This window comes from Chlamydotis macqueenii, chromosome 3, assembly GCF_036417535.1.
Source record: "Chlamydotis macqueenii isolate bChlMac1 chromosome 3, bChlMac1.mat, whole genome shotgun sequence".
In the NCBI taxonomy this organism is placed as follows: Eukaryota; Metazoa; Chordata; class Aves; order Otidiformes; family Otididae; genus Chlamydotis; species Chlamydotis macqueenii.
In genome coordinates this window covers 120,251,560-120,271,931 of record NC_141558.1, presented here as the reverse complement: position 1 = coordinate 120,271,931, position 20,372 = coordinate 120,251,560, and the positions used below count along the sequence as shown (strand labels likewise).

The 20,372-nt window shown below is 40.3% G+C and overlaps 2 protein-coding genes across 2 annotated transcripts in view; both read right to left on the bottom strand.

Moving 5' to 3' along the window:
* The window catches only part of TASP1 (taspase 1), a 94,060-nt gene that overhangs the window by 23,587 nt on the left and 50,101 nt on the right, over positions 1–20,372 (bottom strand). The window contains 1 exon segment of the mRNA XM_086743828.1: positions 4,308–4,418. Coding sequence (XP_086599954.1) covers positions 4,308–4,418 — 111 coding nt within the window.
* On the bottom strand, positions 5,870–10,911 carry LOC147601463 (uncharacterized). Its single transcript, XM_086743360.1, has 3 exons — positions 10,854–10,911; positions 10,043–10,787; positions 5,870–5,873 (listed from the first exon to the last, which is right to left on the bottom strand). The coding sequence occupies exons 1-3, from the start codon at positions 10,909–10,911 to the stop codon at positions 5,870–5,872; spliced, it is 807 nt and encodes a 268-aa protein (XP_086599486.1).

Here is a 20,372-nt window from a genome sequence, read left to right as displayed (position 1 = left end):
AGGAACATATTTCATTAATTTAGTTCTAAAAATCACTTTCTTACAGATAAGCCATTGAGAAAAAGAAATAGTAGTGCAGACTTCTGTAAAAACGATATAAGTAATGGCATTTTTTCACATACATTATATTTAATTAGTATTTAAACAGGAAGAGGAAAAGCGCGACTGAAATACTGCCACGTATATTAAAGTCATAACGGTTTCTCATCAGAAGGAAAAAGTACTCTGACTCCCACACTCCTACACCATTTTTGCTCTCTCAGTACTCTTAAGAATGACAGATCTTGCTGTACAACTAAAAATTTAGTTAAAATAAAATGAAATATGCCTACTGGCCAAAAATAATTTTTTCTACTGAAAAAAAATAGAACTGCTAGACAAATCTTTGATCTAATAGCTTGCTAATGACAAAACTACAAAAAACTGGGGCTTTTAAGTCTCATGAAACTAATTGTTCCTTCCCAGTTACACTGGCATACCATTGAAGAATTTGGCACTAAAAATCCAATGCAAAACTTCAACTACAGCATTAACTAATAATGTTAGAAATGACCAGCCACACCAGAGAGAAGAGTCAGGAAAAAAACAAACAAAAACCATCTTTCAATAGTTTTGGTTTAATGCTCACCTCCCCAGTCACAAAATTCTATTTTACAAAACACATTTCCCTCCTTCAAAGCTGTTCTGTTATTGCTATCTGACACACAGAAAGTACTATCAAGTCTTTATTTGTATATTTTGTGTGTTATTAATCTGCAGTAACAGTCTCTTAAAAATAAGCAAACTTCTTCATAGCAACTCCACATTCACTGATCCCATCAAGTTCTACAAGAGCAACCATAACCGAAGACCAAGACCCAGGTTCAGGCTCAGATCGGCGATAGTGCATACAGATTTCACAAGTGTTAAGGCAAATAATGGCCTCAACATTCAGCCTTGCTCTGGAGGAACTACAGCTGCAAGTGAATAATATTTTTTCTTCTATGCCTCCTGTAAATTAAACTGCTCCCATAATGAAGATTCCTTCCTCCAAAGCATGTGATCGATATGAGTTGTTCACTTCCGAACCTGTGCTTTTTTTCCTCGTTTGTAGCTACTGGACAAACCCATTCTAGCACAGATTTGAAACTAAACTGTAAAAGCAGTGTTTTATTTACACTTACCCAGCTGAAGGACGAACCAGGTGTTCATCAGACATTTTACATTCATACTCTCCCATCGTAGAGAAACCATTGCCAGCTTCACTGTTTACATTAGCTTTCAAAGTCTTCAGAACTCTGGTCTAAATGACTGCGGTGTAGTGTAACCAATTAAGTGCTTTAGCATCCCCCAGTTTTAACGAGAGTAGCTGAACAGTTCTAAACCTTCTCGTGTGTCAATGTAAGTGAAATTCAGACACTTTCAGGTCAACAGTCTATAGATCACGTAAGCCGCTGGACTTTGTCAGCTTGTGTACAGGACATGTTTAAAGTGAAGCTGTTTGCCACTCTCCTTCTGCTATGTGTCCCACTAAACTTCAAGCTAACAATTTAAATAAACATTACAGGAATACAAAAGCACTAAATGAAGCCTGCTTTTAATTTCATGCACCATTATTTGTTAAATGTTTAAGCGCAAGCTCTCTGAAAGTTGAGATCTTTATATTTTACAATAAGTAAGTAAATTAAAACATCTGCTTAGAATTTTTAAAGAAGCTGCAAGGAAAAGCACCTGTACTTTCAGACTTTACAAGTAGGATTACAAGAAATTAAATAACTGAGGATACCACTGTCCAATAAAATCCCAACGCTTTTGAGAAGGAGAAGCACAGGCAGGACCTGGACAAGCCCCCACATAACATCACCATGTTGTGTCAGTTTTTCAGCTCGTTTTATTGTACAGATAAAAAGGCCTATTCAATTCTGTCAACCTTCAAATACAAACTTGTGAAATCATAAACTTGCAGTGGATAAAATAGGTTCTATGACACTTCAGGCTCACTTCTCTTCTCAAATCTTTTCCTCTGTGTCATGGAGAAGATAAAATAATGCTTCCATAGCATTCTTCCTCCATTAAAAAACCACAAAGCTCAGAGTGCTGCAGCACCAAAATATAAAGTAACAATAACACTGTGCAACTGTGCAGTGACGACAGTCACTGGCAGTCTTATAGCTGTTTAAAACACAGGGCTTTTTCCCCCTCAACAAGCACAACTCATAGTCAGGAAATTCATATTCTATGACTCCTAACTGTTCAAACTCCCGCTCCCAAGAGAGGTATTTGTCACAAAATTTCTATAAAGAGAAAGTGTCGGCGTCATCATTCTGCTATTACCTTTCTGCAGACATTGCTCATTTGTGAACTGAAGCACAACTTAAAAATACAAGAATAGACAGAGATATTTCCACTAAGGATAGAACAAATATCAGATTCCAACTATGTATTTCAGCTCATTATTTTCTAATACTTTATAAGAAGCTTTAAAGTACAATTCATAACATTGTCATTGTTAAAAGCCCAGATTTCCCACCAGTGAGATGAGACAAACATTTACTCAAAGCCTACATTCCACAAACTTGGCCACACTTGAAAGGAATGATGAGTAACAAAATCCTCTGTTCTTCTGTTTGGAAGGTATTTGTGTTTACAGAACACCATTCTTCGACTGCGTACCAAGCCTTCAGTGCTCTTTGACTAAAGATATCAAGTCCATTCAATTTACAGAAAATCCAAATTTAATTTTTCACCTCCAACTCAACCCATAATTGTGCATTATCCACAGTAAGTTGGCTCTGAGAAAGGATGAGAGAAGCACATCTGCCATTAGTTCGCTCATCACCTGCTGTTTAAACAGCACTCACTGTTTAAGCCAGGCATTCCCTAGCTGGAAGGATTCCCAGGGCTCTACGGAGACTCAGGAGAGTTCTGTAAACAGGAAGCACCAATCTGATAGCAACTGCCAAAATCAGCTGTTCACCCTTCCAATGAAAGTAACGCACATTTTGACTTCTGACAAAACATCGCAGCTCTATTTTGTTAAAGCTGGTTAAATTTTCAAAGTATAGACTAAAGATCTGACTTCCCTGAAGTTCGACCGCTTCCATACAACACCTTCAGAGTAGTGTTACAAATTAGTGAAGCTATCACAAGCATCCTTCCTAAAGGCTTCTCTTGGGTAAAGAAATCCCTAATTTTGTGCGACTGCGCACTGGAATAAGTTATTAAGTACAAAAAAAGTTAAATTTGTGCTGCTTGGATTATAATCTCTTTGGGAAACATACTGGGATTACTTTGTTCTGCATTCTTACAGCACCTGGAAATGACTGCAATATAGCTGAAGATTAAGTGCAGCCTTCCAAAGTGAAGGTGACTTCCCCTCAAACAGAAGCAGAGTTTAATACAGATTCAACACTATAAACACAAACAAAGACATTTCAATTCATTGCTTGCCAAGACCAAGGGCAACGGTTCCCGGTTCCAAAAAGGTACCTGTACGTCCCTCTTTCAGTTCTAATTGAAATACCACAAAAATGAATTTTGGCAATACAGTGTACAAGAAGTGTTATGTTGTCCACAAGAAATTTCGAAGGTCAAAATTGTCTGTGGATTGTAAAGCTTCAAAAATTTTAAGAGCTAAAAAGACAGTGCAAGTCAACATAAATGCTAGAAGTCTCATTGGAAACTATGCTATCTTCAAAAGTTTTTAAAAGTCCACATTCATATTTTAGTCATGACTAGAAGAAAGAAAACAAGATCTACGTTCACAAGAAATTAAACATGTAAAACTAGTCACATGTAATCCTCTCAAAACAAGGAAAAAAAATGTTTTTACCTTACAACAGTCTTGACTGAAGTCTCCTTTATTTTTTCAAGAAATTAATTTCATCATGTAACTAGCAAACCAGAATCTGTTTGTCCAAAGCATTTAATTAGAACATGAAGTGGTTCTGAGCTCTATTATATAAAGGGTTAACATGATTAATAGTTTTTATTAATGCTCCTAAACCCATCAATTCTAAAATATGCAACTGTACATCACAGCCAGTGATTCAGGCAGGAAATTCTTTCTTCAAACCTCTCCAGGTATTCTATGACTCATGTAACAACTGAGATATTTCCAAGGGTTTTCCTTTAGATTTCCTAAAATAATTCTTTTGTAGTTCGATTTAACATTTTTTAGATGTAACACAACACTAAATTTGAAGCCAACTGCAACATAAAGCTTCAACAGAAATCACAAAAGTAAGCATCTTAATTTAATTTAATAGGGTTAATTGCATTTTAAACAATGTTACACAATGTTTAGGCAATTAGCACCACATGCTTACCAATAAACTTGTTTTGCATAGTCTCTAGGAGAGCTTGGTGGGCATCTTCCGTTTGCAAAGCACATGAACATTCTCTGGCCAGTATGGTTCGGACAAGGTGCTCTCCACAACCTAAATAAATATTAAAGTTGGGAATAGTCAAAATATAGATATAACTATGAAGAAATTCTGTCATTATTTTACATCATCACAGCCAAATTAAACAAAAAGAAAAAAAAGCATATGACAGGTTCCTCCCTTTTTTTTTGTTTTAGTTTGGTTTGGTTTGATTGCTTGTTTGTTTGGTTTTTTGTTTTGGTTTTTTTGTTTTTTTTTTTTAAGAGTGACACCGAATCACATGAAAATTCAACTATGTCAGCAGTTTTTCTCACAACTTTCCTGAAAATTCTACTGCACAAAGTCATAAACCAAAAAACATTAATTACAAAAAAAAAAGAAACAGAAATAGTGGGAAGAAACAGTGAGACTGCTGGAGCGTGTTCAGATGGCCACAAAGAGGATCAGAGGGCTGGAGCACCTCTCCTATGAGGACAGGCTGAGAGAGCTGGGGCTGTTCAGCCTGGAGAAGAGGAGGCTCTGGGGAAACCTTATAGCGGCCTTCCAGTACCTCAAGGGGGCCTACAAGAAAGATGGGGAGGGACTTTTGACAAGGACATGTAGTGATAGGAAAGGGGTAATGGCTTTAAACCAAAAGAGTTTAGATTCAGATTAGATATAAGAAAGACATCCTTCACTGTGAGGGTGGTGAAGCACTGGCACAGGTTGCCCAGAGAAGTTGTGGATGCCCCATCCCTGGAAGTGTTCCAGACCAGGTTGGATGGGGCTTTGACGGACTTGGTCAACTGGAAGATGTCCCTGCCCCCAGGGCAGGCGGGTTGGAACTAAATGATCTTTAAGGTCCCTTCCAACCCAGGAATCCAGATCCTGCAATTCTCTCTCAAAGAATCACTTACTAATCATTCTCACAGGAATGATCCTTGGATGCAACTGTCTTCTAACCAAGAATATCTTTAGTGAACGCCACATTTAGCTCCTTTGCATGATGTAATCTTCTATTTAGTCCATCTGATTTCGCCTTTCGTCAGCAAAGGAATACATTATGCTTTTTTGACAGGGTGGCTGCTGATTGGACTCTTAATAAAAATTCCTGGAATTTTTACAAGTTTGTCTTTAGGAAACTAAAAAGCTCCAACAAACAACGACTTATTGCTTCCGTGTTTTCTGTAACTATCTCCTGAAATTTGTTGATGACAAAGACAAACAGGTCATCAGTGCCACTCTTACTCTATAAGAATGCTTTCACACCTGCTGCTTTTCTCCCATGCTCTTTTTCATTCCTGTAATGTGCTTTGGGACATAGAGCTGTGGTCAAATGGTAGAGTGCATGTTTATTGGATCAACGTTTTCTTGGACAAGAAAACACACTGGTGATACCTTCTGCATATAAACAGAAGTCATTATACTACTATGCCTCCCACTTGTTCACATTTTTTCTCAATGGCAAGGAAGCAGATAAAGCAGCTAGAAGGGGTCTAACCAAGTGCCAGTGAAGCTGAAATGTGTTATCTAGTTAGGAAAAAAGGAAAAACACAACTAATTTACAAATTATTTCAAATTATCTAAATTTAGGTGATTTTAGTTGATCACATTTGTAACTTCACAGTATATCAGGGCCTAAAATTGCATTGTGCAGCAGAATATACAGAGGGAAGTCAAATATAGTCAATTCCCAATTATCTATATATATTTCGAGCAAATTTCTCATTAACTATGACAAGATGCAAGCACTGTGCTGGCTCCATAAAAACACCTGCTATAATCCAGTTGGACTTATTAGCTTAGGTGCAGAACTACATAAATAGAGCTACAGAGCTTCCAGAGACAATTTATTGCTGGAAACAATCTAGCTGCTTTCACATGGCAGAGAGCTGGAGCTGGGAAGATATCAGACCTAAGCTGGCTTCAGACAAAGGCAGCTCAGTCTCCATGGATAATGTTCACTTTACTGGAAGCACTAACAAGGCCAGAATAGAGAAAACTGAGCAAGTCTGGCTGAAGCCAGCCTAGATCTGGCACAAAGAAAGAACTAATAAATAAACTCAACCCAAACTGGCTCCAGCATGGCCGGCTGAGCATCTCACCACTGTGCTTCCCAGTATGCCGAGTTTAGACACTGACTGGTTTGGGCACAACGTTGCACGAACACACACCAGCAGGTCCAGCATTGTCCTGGAGCTACTCACAGACCAGCTCCTCATTCTTGCCATCACTTTTAAGCCCTAACATGGTAACCTATTCCAAGAAACTCTCTTTCTGGTTACTTGTCACACAATTATACCCTTCCCTTTAAAGGCAAAGTAAGTTTACAAACACTGTTCTTCAGACTGCTAACACAGAAGGAAAAAAAACAACCCAGCAAACAAAAAAGGACCCCTCGCCTCCCATTTCCAAGAGTAAAATACAAACAACAAAAAAGCATTATGGATGCATTAGATATCAGATAATAAGCCCAGGGACTAGATTGTAGGAAAACGGTATACATGTGTCCCAAAATCTTGCTATATTCAATCATCAAAATGACACCTTAGCCTTCAGTTATGTGCTCCTGCTGATCATAGAATCACATGGTCGGATGGGACCTATAAGATCATCTAGTCCAACCATCTTCCCACTACCATTGCTGCCACAGCTACTAAATCATATCCTGTAGCTTCTCATCAAGCCGCCTCTTGAACACTGCCAGGGATGGCGACTCCACCACCTCCCTGGGCAGGCCGTTCCAGTGCCTGACCACTCTTTGGGAGAAAAAGTTTTTCCTCACGTCCCATCTAAACCTCCTCTGGTACAATTGTGGCCATTTCCTTGGGTCCTGCTTGTTGCCTGGGAGAAGAGGCCAAACCCCTGTTCATCACAACCTGCCTTCAGGAAGCTATAGAGTGCAATGAGATCTCCCCTGAGCCTCCCCTTCTCCAGACTAAACAATCCCAACTCTCTCAGCCGCTCCTCATAAGACTTGTGCTCCAGACCCCTCACCAGCTTTGTTGCCCTTCTCTGGACACGTTCCAGGGCTTCAATGTCTTTCTTGTAGTGAGGGGCCCAAAACTGAACACAATACTCAAGGTGCGGCCTCACCAGCGCCGAATACAGGGGGATGATTACCTCCCTGCTCCTGCTGGCCACACTATTTCTAATGCAGGCCAGGATGCCGTTGGCCCTCTTGGCCACCTGGGCACACTGTCGGCTCATGTTCAACACCCCCAGGTCCCTTTCCTCTTCACAGTCCTCCAGCCACTCAGCTCCGAGCCTATAGCGCTGCATGGGGTTATTGTGGCCAAAGTGCAGGACCCGACACTTGGCCTTGTTGAACCTCATGCCATTCAGCTCAGCCCAGCGATCCAGCCTATCCAGATCCCTCTGAAGGGCCTCCCTACCCTCAGGCAGATCAACACCGCCACCCAACTTGGTGTCATCTGCAAACTTACTGAGGGTACACTCAATCCCCTCGTCTAGGTCATCAATAAAGATATTGAACAAGATGGGCCCAAGTACCGACGCCTGGGGGACACCACTTGTAACAGGCTGCCAGCTGGACTTGACTCCATTAACTACTACCCACTGGGCACCGCTCCCTAGCCAGTTCTTTATCCAAAGAAGGGTATACCTACCCAGTCCACAGGCAGCCAGTTTCCCTAGGAGAATACTGTGAGAGACCGTGTCAAAGGCCTTGCTGAAGTCCAGGTAGACCACATCAACAGCCTTTCCTTCATCCACCAGTCTGGTCACCCAGTCGTAAAAGGAAATGAGGTTGGTCAAGCATGACCTGCCTTTCGTGAACCCGTGCTGGCTGGGCCTGATCCCCTGGATGCCACTCATATGCCGAGTGATCTCACCCAAGATGATTTGCTCCATAACTTTCCCAGGTACTGAGGTCAGGCTGACAGGCCTGTAGTTCCCCGGATCCTCCTTACAGCCCTTCTTGTAGATGGGAGTCACATCGGCAAGCCTCCAATCCTCCGGGACCTCCCCAGATAACCAGGAGCGCTGGTAGATGGCCGAGAGCGGCTCGGCAATCACCCCCACCAACTCCCTTAGCACCCTCGGATGGAGCCCATCCGGTCCCATGGACTTGTGGCAGTCCAGATGGAGAAGGAGCTCTCTAACTGTCTCCACCTGTACCACAGGGGGTGTATTCGGCCTGGCATCTCAGACTTCCAGATTAGGGCATGAAGTGCCCTGAGGATAACTGATCTGCCTATTAAAGGCAGAAGTAAAGAAGGCGTTGAGGACCTCTGCCTTCTCCTTATCCTCGGTGGTCACATTCCCCGCTGCATCAAGTAAAGGGTGTAAATGCTCCTTATTTCTTCTCTTACCACTGATATATTTGTAAAAGGATTTCTTGTTCTCTTTTACTGCAGTGGCCAATCTGAGTTCATGCTGAGCTTTTTTGCCTTCCTAACTTCCTCCCTGCATACCTTAGAAACTTCTTTGTAATCTCCCCAAGTAGCCTGTCCCTTCTTCCAGAGGACATAGACTCTCTTTTTCTTCCGGAGCCTCAACAATAGTTCCCGGTTCATCCACACCGGTCTTCTTCCCCTACGGCTTGCCTTACAGCATTCAGGAACAGCCTGTTCTTGTGCCTTTAAGATCTCCATCTTGAGGAGTGTCCAGGCTTCCTGGACCCCTTTACCCTTAAGGAGCGACTCCCAAGGGACCCTCGCAACAAGCATCCTGAACAAGTCAAACTCCTCCCTCTTGAAGTTCAGGATAGCCGTTCTGCTAGTGATCCTTCTGACATCTCCAAGAACAGACAATTCTACAATTTCATGGTCGCTCTGCCCAAGACAGTGCCCAACCTTCACGTCTCCCACCAGTCCTTCTCTGTTAGTAAAGAGTAGGTCAATCAGGGCACCACCCCTGGTAGGTTGCATAAGGAAACTATCTTCCACACCCTCTAGGAACCTTTTGGACTGTTTCCTCTGTGCTGTATGATATTCCCAGCATATATCAGGGAAGTTGAAGTCTCCCACAAGAACGAGTGCTGGCGATTGCGCGACTCGCTCAAGCTGCTCGTAGAACGCCTCGTCCTTCTCTTCATCCTGATTAGGTGGTCTATAACAGACCCCCACCACAATGTCACCCCTACAGGCCTTTCCTCTGATCCTTATCCATAGACACTCAACTGTATCATTCCCAACCCCAAGCTCTTCAACGTCAAAATAGTCTTTAATATAAAGGGCCACGCCACCACCCTTCCTTCCTCATCTATCCCTTCTGAAGAGCTTGTAGCCTTCCATCACAGCACTCCAGTCGTGGGAGTGGTCCCACCACGTTTCAGTAATAGCAACCAGGTCATAGTTATCCTGCCACACAACCGCTTCCAGCTCCTCCTGCTTATTGCTCATGCTGCGTGCATTGATGTAGATGCACTTCAGCCGAGACAGCTGCCTCAGCCCCAGATCGAGCACCATTCCCCTGGGCTCTTCCCTTGAGGGCCTTGTTTTGTCCCCTTCCCCCTTTGTAGCTAGTTTAAAGATCTGTCGATAAGCCCCGCCAGCTCCTGTGCTAGGATTCGTTGCCCCCTGTGAGAAAGGTGGGTTCCACAAACAGAAGACAGGCCAGGGGCCGAGTAAACTGCCCCATGATCAAAGAACCCAAAGTTTCTTTCTCGACACCAGCCTCTAAGCCAATTATTCATTAATGGAACTTTCCACGCCCACTCCGTGCCGCTCACTGACCCTGAAGGTATAGAACAGAAGATCACTTGAGCTCCTGCTCCTTGAACCAAACGCCCTAAACCCCTGAAATCTCTTTTCATAGTTCGTAGGCTTCTCTGTGCAATTTCATCACTGCCCACTTGAACTATGAGGAGTGGAAAATAATCAGTGGGCCTAACCAGCTGTGGGAGTTTCTGGGTTGTGTCTCTGACCCGGGCCCCAGGAAGGCAGCACACCTCCCTACGGGTAGGGTCAGGCCGGCATATTGGGCCCTCTGTCCCTCTCAGAAGGGAGTCACCTACAACTATCACCCTTCTTTCTTTTTTGGAGGAGGCAGACTTCAAGCGTGGATCTGACTGCCTCACCTTACGCAAGCTAGGAGGCGGCGTTCCCACGTCATCCTCACTCACCTCTCCCTCCGGTTTCAGGGCTTCAAACCTGTTACACAGAGGGACCTGGGGAACCGAGGTAGGTCGGGATGGCGGTTGCCTGCGACGCCAACCTGGGACCTGCTGCCACCCCTCCTCTCCTCTCAAGCAGTCCCTCTCCGCTTGACTATGGCAAGGGAGAGGGTCCACTACTCCCTCAGTCCAGGGGGTGCAATCTCTGCGTCTTTCTCGCAGAGAGTCACTCCACCAGTCAATCTCCCGCTCGCACTCTCTGATACTCCGTAACCTCTCTACGTCCTCCCTAAGCTCCACCACCAGACTGAGCAGCTCGTCCAGCTGCTCATACCTCGCACAGGCGGTGTCCTTCCCGTCCTCTCCTGGCAGCAGCAGGCTCAGGCACTCCCTGCAGCCAGAGACCTGAACTGCCGCATTTTTGGGCAGACCTTCTGTCTGGGTTGCCACAGTCTTCTTGGGGGAAGCCCGCTTCCTGGTGAGGACCATGTTTAAAGCTGTGACGTCAGGGCCTGTCAATAGGAGAGCAGGTCGCCCGAGAAAAGACTAGATCCAACTCCCACTCCCGCTGCTACTGATGGGCAGTGTCTCCCAATTAATACAATTTGGTTAAACCGACTTGTTTGAAATGCAGTACTTGGGCATTGAACCTACATACAACTGGCACAACAGAAAGATAAAAAATTCTTTGTATACCAAACAGTTATAAATTTAGAGGAAAATGAAAGAGTTAAAATACTACAACAAATACATAGCAAAGAGAGGCAGTTCTTGAAAGCACAAGAAGAAAAAAAAAGTGTTTTCATTGAGACTGTCAAGCTCTTGAGTTATTGAGAAAAGTGCCCTGGTTAGGATATTATTTTCAAGAGGCTCACACAACACAGTGTCCTCAACAGCTGCTTACAGGAGGGTCTGTCCATTCATTGCCTCATTACTTCCATGCTTAAAAGCTTTTGTCCACAATAGAACTATTTAGTATTTATTCAAGACAAGGTAATGTAGGAAGAACATGCAAAAACTGCAAGATGCATTTTACCCAGAGATCACAACATGGCTATCACCTTCTTTTAAACTAAGCAAATGTTATCATTTTGAAGTTTTGCTGTAAAGAATAAAACTAAGTAAGCATATGCTCCAGCAAAAACTTAGCAAGTTGATTTTTTTCTTGAAAGGAACCTGTTAACACCTTTAAATATCACATTTATACCCTATGTGAGGTAAGAATCATGGGACTTAACATGTGAATCAAGCAAATGAGACACAAAAATCAGAGTGAGCTTATGCATCTCCTGTGCTTCTAGTAATAAAGCCAGATGTTACTACTTCACAATTTTTAAGTAATTCCTAAATTGGCATCAAAAAGACAATAGCCATTCTTTAGCATGATGTATAACGTTATTTTCCCCTAAGAGAATGATTTTATGGAAGAGTTCCCATAACATCAAGTCTGCTACAAAAAAAAAATTTGAGAGAGAGAAAACTTAATATGGGTTAAGAACAGCTGCAGCCCACTGATGCGATCCAGGATCAACCACAAGGAAAAGCAGCCTTGCATTTCTACTAACACATCACACATCTCTACATCCCCACAGACAAAGTCATTTCTTTTTGTCATATTTATGTCAACCTATAAGGCAGCAAACTTAAAGACTGCTGCTGGCAGTGTATGTAAAAATCTTTCAACACATCACATGCCAGCAATCTGCAGGGACAGATAACTAATGAAAATAATCCCCCCATTTTGAAAAGAAAAAAATGTTACTGCAATTTTTTATGTAGGAAATCTATTTTTGAACAAGAAAAACAACTAAGCAGTTTCACATATTTTGACCAGATAAAGGCTGGGAAAAAGACATGATTCCAATAGAATTGCCCTTCCTATTATCTCAAGTTAGAAACAAATATGAGAGTGTGAACTGCCTCGTAGGTTTAGCAGACCTGTACATCTCTATAGTCTCAAACTGGGAAAACACTGTAGATAATTCTAGGGCTAGACACAAAATAAATGTATACAGAATTATAGTAATCGAAACCTCATTTATAACTTACAATATAAAGTTGTGGGTTCAAATTTATAGTTCCACTCTCTTGTAATCTAACCACCAGCAGTAGCCCACTTCTGAAAAAGTTTTATTAATATGACTCAAGACAGCAACTGCAGTCAAAGCTACTTTAACGCATTTCCACATCACGCACATAAGCTGGTGAAAATGTAAATGTGGTTCATTTGCTTAACTATCTCACACTATACTACATTTAACTGTATGTGCTGTTATACTTTGCGGTTTTTCACTGAATAACACTGAAACCAAACCAGCAGAGACTCCTAATAAGATTTTTCCAATTCTACATTAAAGTCTTAAATGCACTTGTTTTAGTAACTCTCCTGTAAACAGAGCTTAAATCATCTTTTTATTCTTTCCCAGTTAATACAATGACTTCTTCAGTAGCCTGAAGCTCCTTCTATCTCAGAGACAAACACTTTGCAATGACATCAAAGCTTCCATAAGCTTTCACACAAGGGTGACTCAAATGGAGATGACTATCTGGAAAAATTTACTGGGTTAAATTAGTGCTTCTCACTGAAATAATGGTTTCATATAGCAAAAAAAAAAAAAATTTCCTAACACAGTAATATTGTGCAAACACCATGCTGCCTACTCATAACCCATCTGCTGATAAAAATATTACTGTTGCAGGCATAAGTACAGTTAGTTGCCCTCCTCTAGGATCACAAAGTGAGCAATGCATCTACAGGAACTGTATTTTCTACTTTGATAAATAAATAAACACAAAAAGAGAGAAAGATTAGCATTTTTATGCAAGTTTCTAGCCTCCTAGGTTAAGGGGAACCAAGTTTAAAAACCAGATTGCTCAAGACGCATGGCAGTGCATGGCAGCTATGAGAAGGGAAGCAAAGAAGGATAAGGCTTGGCAGTCATAACACATTTATTTTGCCCTCAAACCAATAGGTTTGGTGAGAACTAGAATCTTAAAAAAATAATAATAATAAAATAAAATAAAATAAAAGAAAAGAAAAGAAAAGGAAAGGAAAGGAAACCAAACAACCAGAATCCACAGCCCACACCTGTCTTCAACTAGAAGTTTATAGCCCTATCTGAAAACCACTTGGAGATCATACAGAAGACCCCTGGAGATCATACAGAAAGCTTCAGAACTGATCTTCAGAGACACATATCACCCTGAATCACGCTTTTAATGCACTGTTTCTTTCAAAGTGCAAAGCCGACCAACAGTGAAATATGACTTCCCTCTTCCGTGAGCATTTAAATATGTAATTTCTGAGAATAATACCGCTTTTTGTATTCAGACAGTCACTGATTCATACAAGATCCCCACAAGAAAAATCTGGAATCTACAACCTCTTTTTTTATAGTCTCTTTTTCTTCTGCTGTCTTATTACAACTTAACAGTTTTATATGTATCAGTAGTCCTCTCAAGTTACTATTTCAGCCAAAAATAGCACAGAGAAGCACAAAGCCCCCAGTAGGCATTTTCTGAGCTTCCGGCACAGCAAGATTGTCGTTCCTGCACTCCACAGCCCATGCACCAGATGTCGCCCATTAGTGAAGTATAGATCAGGCGAACCAGAAGTACCTGCTGTGTCGTACAGTGCTGTACAACAAGTGAGATACATGCCTTCTTGCAGAGGAATCAGAGACAAGAACTGATGAAACCTGTTACTAGGCTGACAAGAGACAATAATTTTTGCACTGTCATTCACAATTCTAGGAGTGGGCAGATACTCTATAAAATATCAATATGTGCACAAGACAAGAAATGTGTCAGGGCTGCATACCTTAGCAGGCACAAACGCAAACTGTACATCTTACTGAGCCGTTTAAAGATTTAAGAATTTTTTCATTACAGTCCATAAAGTGACATAGAAGTACATACCCCGATTAACACTTGTGTTTTCTGCGTGAAAACATGACCATACCAGTAATGAACAAAGCTTAGCAAAGGCAAGTTTTACAAGCATGTTCCTATGCTCGTAATTCCTTGCATGTCAAGTACTGTTCAGCTGTATGCACACAATGGTTTTTAAGCTTTAAGTCTTTTTTAATGTTTTGTTCTGTTTCACCTCTCAGTATGTGAAACCAGTGCAATTCAATAGCATACCACCACACAGGTGTACTGCAGCACAGTAGCTATGAAGATAATCCAGATGCTGCTTGTGAAGATGTCAGTTGCTGAACTGAGAAAACAGTCAAGTCAGTAACACATATGCTACAGCTTAAAATTTTGTATTTTTCCTTCCTAATTGATCTTTAATAATTAATAGCTGTATTCCATAGTAATTTGCTAGTTAGCCTATGCACAACTTTCACAACAATCAAGTTACTATTTAGTGAGTTTGGTTTAGTTTTGGTTGGTTTTTGGTTTTTTTTTAAGATTGTTAACATCTTTAATTTTCAGCTATTATTTTGAATACTATTTTACACTACACATTATTTTGAAGAAATGTAATATCTAAATTTTAAACTAATCTTCTGTACTAAAGAGTAACTAATACTCTACTTCATTAACAGGTTATACAAACTTTAACTTGCTATAGACTTTGGTCCTTGAGCTTCATGCAAGAAACTAAGGATTAAGTGACTCTTTTTTCCTCAGTATAGTGACTTCTCAAGTAGATTTCTAACACTTGAAATAACTACAACAAGAGGGGAAAGCACAATATAAGCTGAGTGTCCCATACAACGTGTGCTTTGCATCTTATAATGATCTACCAATGGAACCAAGATGGCAAGCAAAAGGAAGGCCTTCTGCAAAGCAAGGGCCTCCAAGCAGCGTGTCAGAAATAAATTGGTTTTGTGCTTCTTTTGATGAGAGATACTTTCAAGTCAGGAAATTAGAAACAGGTGTGCCAGAGGGCACACACATATCCATGCACCACACTGAAAAACACGTGTTTTCAATTTTCAGACATGAAAGGGACTCCTGTTGAATGGAAGGAGAAATGAAAATCTAGCTTTCTTTCTGCAAGCCATAAGCAGAGAGCTTATGGAGCTTTGACAAGCTGCTGGAGCCTGTCTAGCTATTGAAATGTACAGTACCTCAACACAAAGTGTTGGAACTTGTTTTAAAGGAGTACAAAATGGAAACTTGCATTACTCACATTCATTCGAGAACGGAAAAATTAATTTAGTTTACTCCACTGCCAAAGTATGACTCTTCTCTTTTCAGAAGCTAAAGATAGAAGTTACAGGTTATCTGTATTTTATTATCTATTCCACACAGCAGAGTCTGAACCTGGTCCTAAGTTGTTTCAAGTTTGATGTTGTTATTTTCAGTTAAATAGTAGTGCCTAGAAAAGAACTGTCAGTTAACCAGTTAAAAACCTATGATTTCTGCTTTATTTCCTGAATAACTTCTAGTTATGCCTCACGGAAACACAGTGAAACCTGTATTTTAGTAAGCTCTGGTTGTCATTACCAGCATCTCTAGAAAGAGTTGACTAAAAACTTACAAGCCAATAATTTTAAAAAATAAAATACAGTACAAAAAAAAAAAATTTGGCTGGTAAGATACTCATACAGTTAGTTACATACTAAAATAAAAATTTAAAGTCTAATTCTGAAAAGATATAAAATGCTATCATCTAGCACAATGCACTACAGAACTAAATTAAAATTGCATAACTTTTAGCTTTTTGTACTCCTACGAGCCGCTACATCTTGCCTTCATACTAGCTGGGGACATTTTTAACTTACTGACCTGCTGCCAGGAAGAACACCTGCAAACAAAGTCCTGTCCAATTCCTAAAGCATTGATCCTAGAGGGATCAATGCTGCAGACAGAAAATTCTTAGATGATGTAACTTCGAAAGTAACAAACACCTACTAAGAATATACAAATGGAAATTTGCCAAAAGGTTGTAACTTCAGTAAATTTGGGTAGGTTTCAAAGATAACAAAAGACAAATTCAACATCCAGACCACCTGTGTCCTAATTTTTTTCTCTAAGTAAAGTGGGAAAACACTTTCTATATCTTCAAGGTTTTAATATGGGCGAAGTAAACTAAAATCACTCTGAAGAACAACTCATCCAGCTTTTCCACAATTTTACAAATAGGAAAAAAAAAAGACTAAATATTGAAAATATGCCAAATGTATGAATCTTTCACTTCCAAATACTGTTAAATACCAGATAACTTTAACTACTAAAAAAACTATTTGTTTCAGTTATCATGAACAAGAAGAATTTCAGATGGATGTCCAAGAGAGGTTAGAATAAAGAAAAAATGTAGTTCCATTAAAGTGGACATGCATTTCACATTCTTCTTTACATTTAATGTATTTTGAAAGATTAATTTCTGATAAATTTAAAAGGAATAAATCAATTATTTTTGTCTAGGCCTTAATCAGAAGCTTTGTTGCAATTGATCTCTTTGTAAAAATACTACATCTTTCCAAACGACATCATTTTTGTTACATAAAATTTACATGAAATGAAGTAACATACTAGCTTATATATTAGCTAACTAAACACATATAATTATTTTCTCCTAAGACCTAAAAGCTGAGTTCAGTTTGCTGCAGTCTCCATTTTATATCCTTGCATCTACTTCAAGCTATTTGGGCAAGGTATATCAAAGAGGAACAGCACTAGCAGCGTTCAGAGGAGAAGATGCTGCACGGCTTGCTGCTGCCCCAGGTTAAGAACACACTGCTCTGTGAGTAGTGCGTGTTCTGCAGGAGACTACCACTTCTAAAAAGTTTGTGCAACTTCATGTTTACACTATATTGTTACATTAAATCAAATTAAAATTTCAAGAGGCAATAAGCACTCTAATTGTTGCATCCATCCAGCTCTGCTTCAAAACAACCCTTCCAAAGACAATTCAAACAACCATCCTGATTATTCTATGCACAAACCCCTCAGCTTTGAACACTGCGGCACTGCGTTTAATTGACTGCTTCTTAACGCTACCATTCCCACAAATCATCTCTGCCTGTTGCTGCCGCTCTCTTCACACAGCCTCGTGGTGGTAGCGAGTTAGTTCAGACACCACATGCTGCCGCACTGAAGCCTCCAAACGGCATCTGGACACAAAGCCTGAACTCTTGACAGAAGCGTTCACTTCAGAGGTAAACACTGATCTGTCTAGAGATAGATCTTTCTTCCTCTACCCTCTGGTTCATAAAACTCTTCTCCAGATGCAGCCACTTCATCTGTGATGCATTAAATTACCTATTCTTCCCTGAATCTTACAGAGCCAGACTGATTTTGACAGATAATACATATTTCTACAAAGAGATAAACTGTATCATAATATCTATCTCACACAGTCAAGCTCAAACAATCTATACAGGATACAAGATTTGCATGTGAAATTCCTCTGGACGTTTGGTGCATGGACTGAGAAGGACACACGCCAGACAGACAAGTGTCATCTGCCCAGATATCAGCAGTCACTGGATTCCAGCACAGCACTCAACATACAGGGATCACAAAGCCGAAGTCCTACATCACAAGTCAATTTATTGGCATTAAAGCTTCCCTGAAAAAATATTTACTCCACAGATTCGCATGTCACTGTGGTTCCCATCGAAAACAAATTTTCAAGTAAGAAACTATGGCTCAGTGGCTTCCACAAGGAGAGATGGACATGCTGGCTGAGGGAATAGCTCAGCAACAAACGTAACAAGAACAAGCCATCTCTCTATAGGTGTCAATTCCTATTCCACATTATCTGTTCCACATTTTGCCAGCAAAAGCATCCATAAGACACACAACTGACTGGAAAGAAGAACAGATATTAACAAAAAGTACAAATTTGAGCAGAAAAAGGCAGGGGGAGGAAGAGCAAATACACTTATTTTCTTACTCATAAGGATTTCAAAAACAAAAGAGAATTCTCCCTGAGCATGAGGCTGGACTAAATGTTCCTTCCAAGCTAAATGATCCCATGACTCTTCACAATACAAAATATGCTATTTCTCACTTCATGGAATCATGTATCATATGTGCATGTACATCCACACAGCTTTTAAAGTATTTTGATGTAATCCCTAAAATGCCTTCATGAGAACAGAGGCCACAGCTTTTCACCAGAGACCTTAACAGCCAGGATCTTGGTGAATCCACCAGCACAAGAAGTTGTTAAGGGACTCGGGCACATCCTTGCTTACTTACACAGAATACAAACAATCTCTGTACACATTCCTAAAACACTGCAATTATCTGTACCAGATTTTCATTCAGTCAGGAGCAGACTGTAGGCAGAGGAGAAGAGCAAGACATCACTGAAAAGCTTCTCCCAGACCAAATCCTCACCTACACCTCAGTTTAGGTCCATCAATCTCCTAAAACTTGCTGTTTTCTCAAGAAAGCACAACTTTGGTCTCAGTCTTCCAGCACAATTATATTTGTTAACATGCTGATTTTTTCTGAAAGAACTCAATATATTTAAAAATTCTATTCCTTTTTCTTTAGGATTATAAACTGTGACTAGGTCCCATTTAAATTATCCCTAGGACATCACATCACTGCACCGTTCCTGTATCAAATACTCTCCTCAGAGGGATTCTAGCAAAAGCTGGAGACTTTGCAGCTTTGTAGTACAGAATTTCTGCATTTCGTAAATAATGCAAGACCTTCTATCTTCAGAAATGCAATATTAAGAGGTTTGCTGCTTTCAATGGCTGATACACATACACAAAGCACACCACCCATGCATGAAGAATAGGAAACTCTGCTTTCTACTACCTACTGTTATAAAGACGTAAAAAGGAATGCAACACATTATTCTCAGTCTCTACACTTCCACTCAAAAATTTCACTTACAGATGCATTTTCAAAGCCTCCTGCATTAGGTGTTATTCTAAATTTTATAGTTATCTTTATATTTCATATTGAAGTTCCATACATCCAAAGAGAATTATTACTTTTCAACTCATCTCCCAGTAAAAACACAGCCTGCCTCTTAGCTCAGTACTATTACTTTTGGCATAGTTAGTAGACGAATATCCACAATCATCATGGGTATTCCAACTGGAGAGGAGATTCAATGTCACACTTGATATTATTTTGAATGAGAAGAATATACACAAAGTCTTTGATTCTTATTATGTTCAGGAAAAAGTAGGAAATGTTTTCTTAAAGCACAGCCAAAAAATTGACTATTGTTTCTCCTGCGGTCGGGTTTTGCTCACAAATGTTTTCCCTCCAAATAATATCCATCTTCCCGTGCTTACATTCATATACCAACAAAAAACATTCACTAAAGAGTTCCAAGTGGCCTTACGAGTGTGCTGTGGCCTCTTTTTTTTTTTTTTTGGGAGGTGGTGGGGGTGCTTAAAGGGGAGGCTGTTTTGTTTGCATCTCTGTGCATGCACAAATGTGTGCACATATGCAGGCATGAGCTTCTAAAGACCAAAGATTTGGCTTCTACTACATTGATAAAAAAAAAACAGTTTAGCTGACACTTATATTTATACTAAATAAAGATCAGTGGTAATGCTCATCTGATTTAACAAGCTTTCACTCAGTCTCTACCATCATTCTTGCACACAATGGCACTTGCATTATGTTGTTGGATGTCACAGTTAAGATTGCCCAGGTATCTTAGCTATGCCTGCAACTGCAACATTCCCTGAATTTCTTGAATTTTAATACTGGTTTTGAGATACTTAGAGAATTCCTAAATTCCCATATAAAGCCCCACAATCGTATTAAAAATAAAAATAATTAGTATAATTCAGAGTTCATACATTGAAGTGTCTCCAGAAACTGAGACAAAAAAAATCAGAAAGATTTTACTTGTTTACAGAGAAACTGAATTTTAGACTGAGAGTTACAGAATAAACCTTGAATTTAAGGCCCTTTATATTCACAATCATTCCTAAGTTCCACTGTCTCCTCCATTCTGTCTTTAGAAAATCGCCTTCTTTTGATTTCAGTTGTCCCACCCCCTGTTAAAC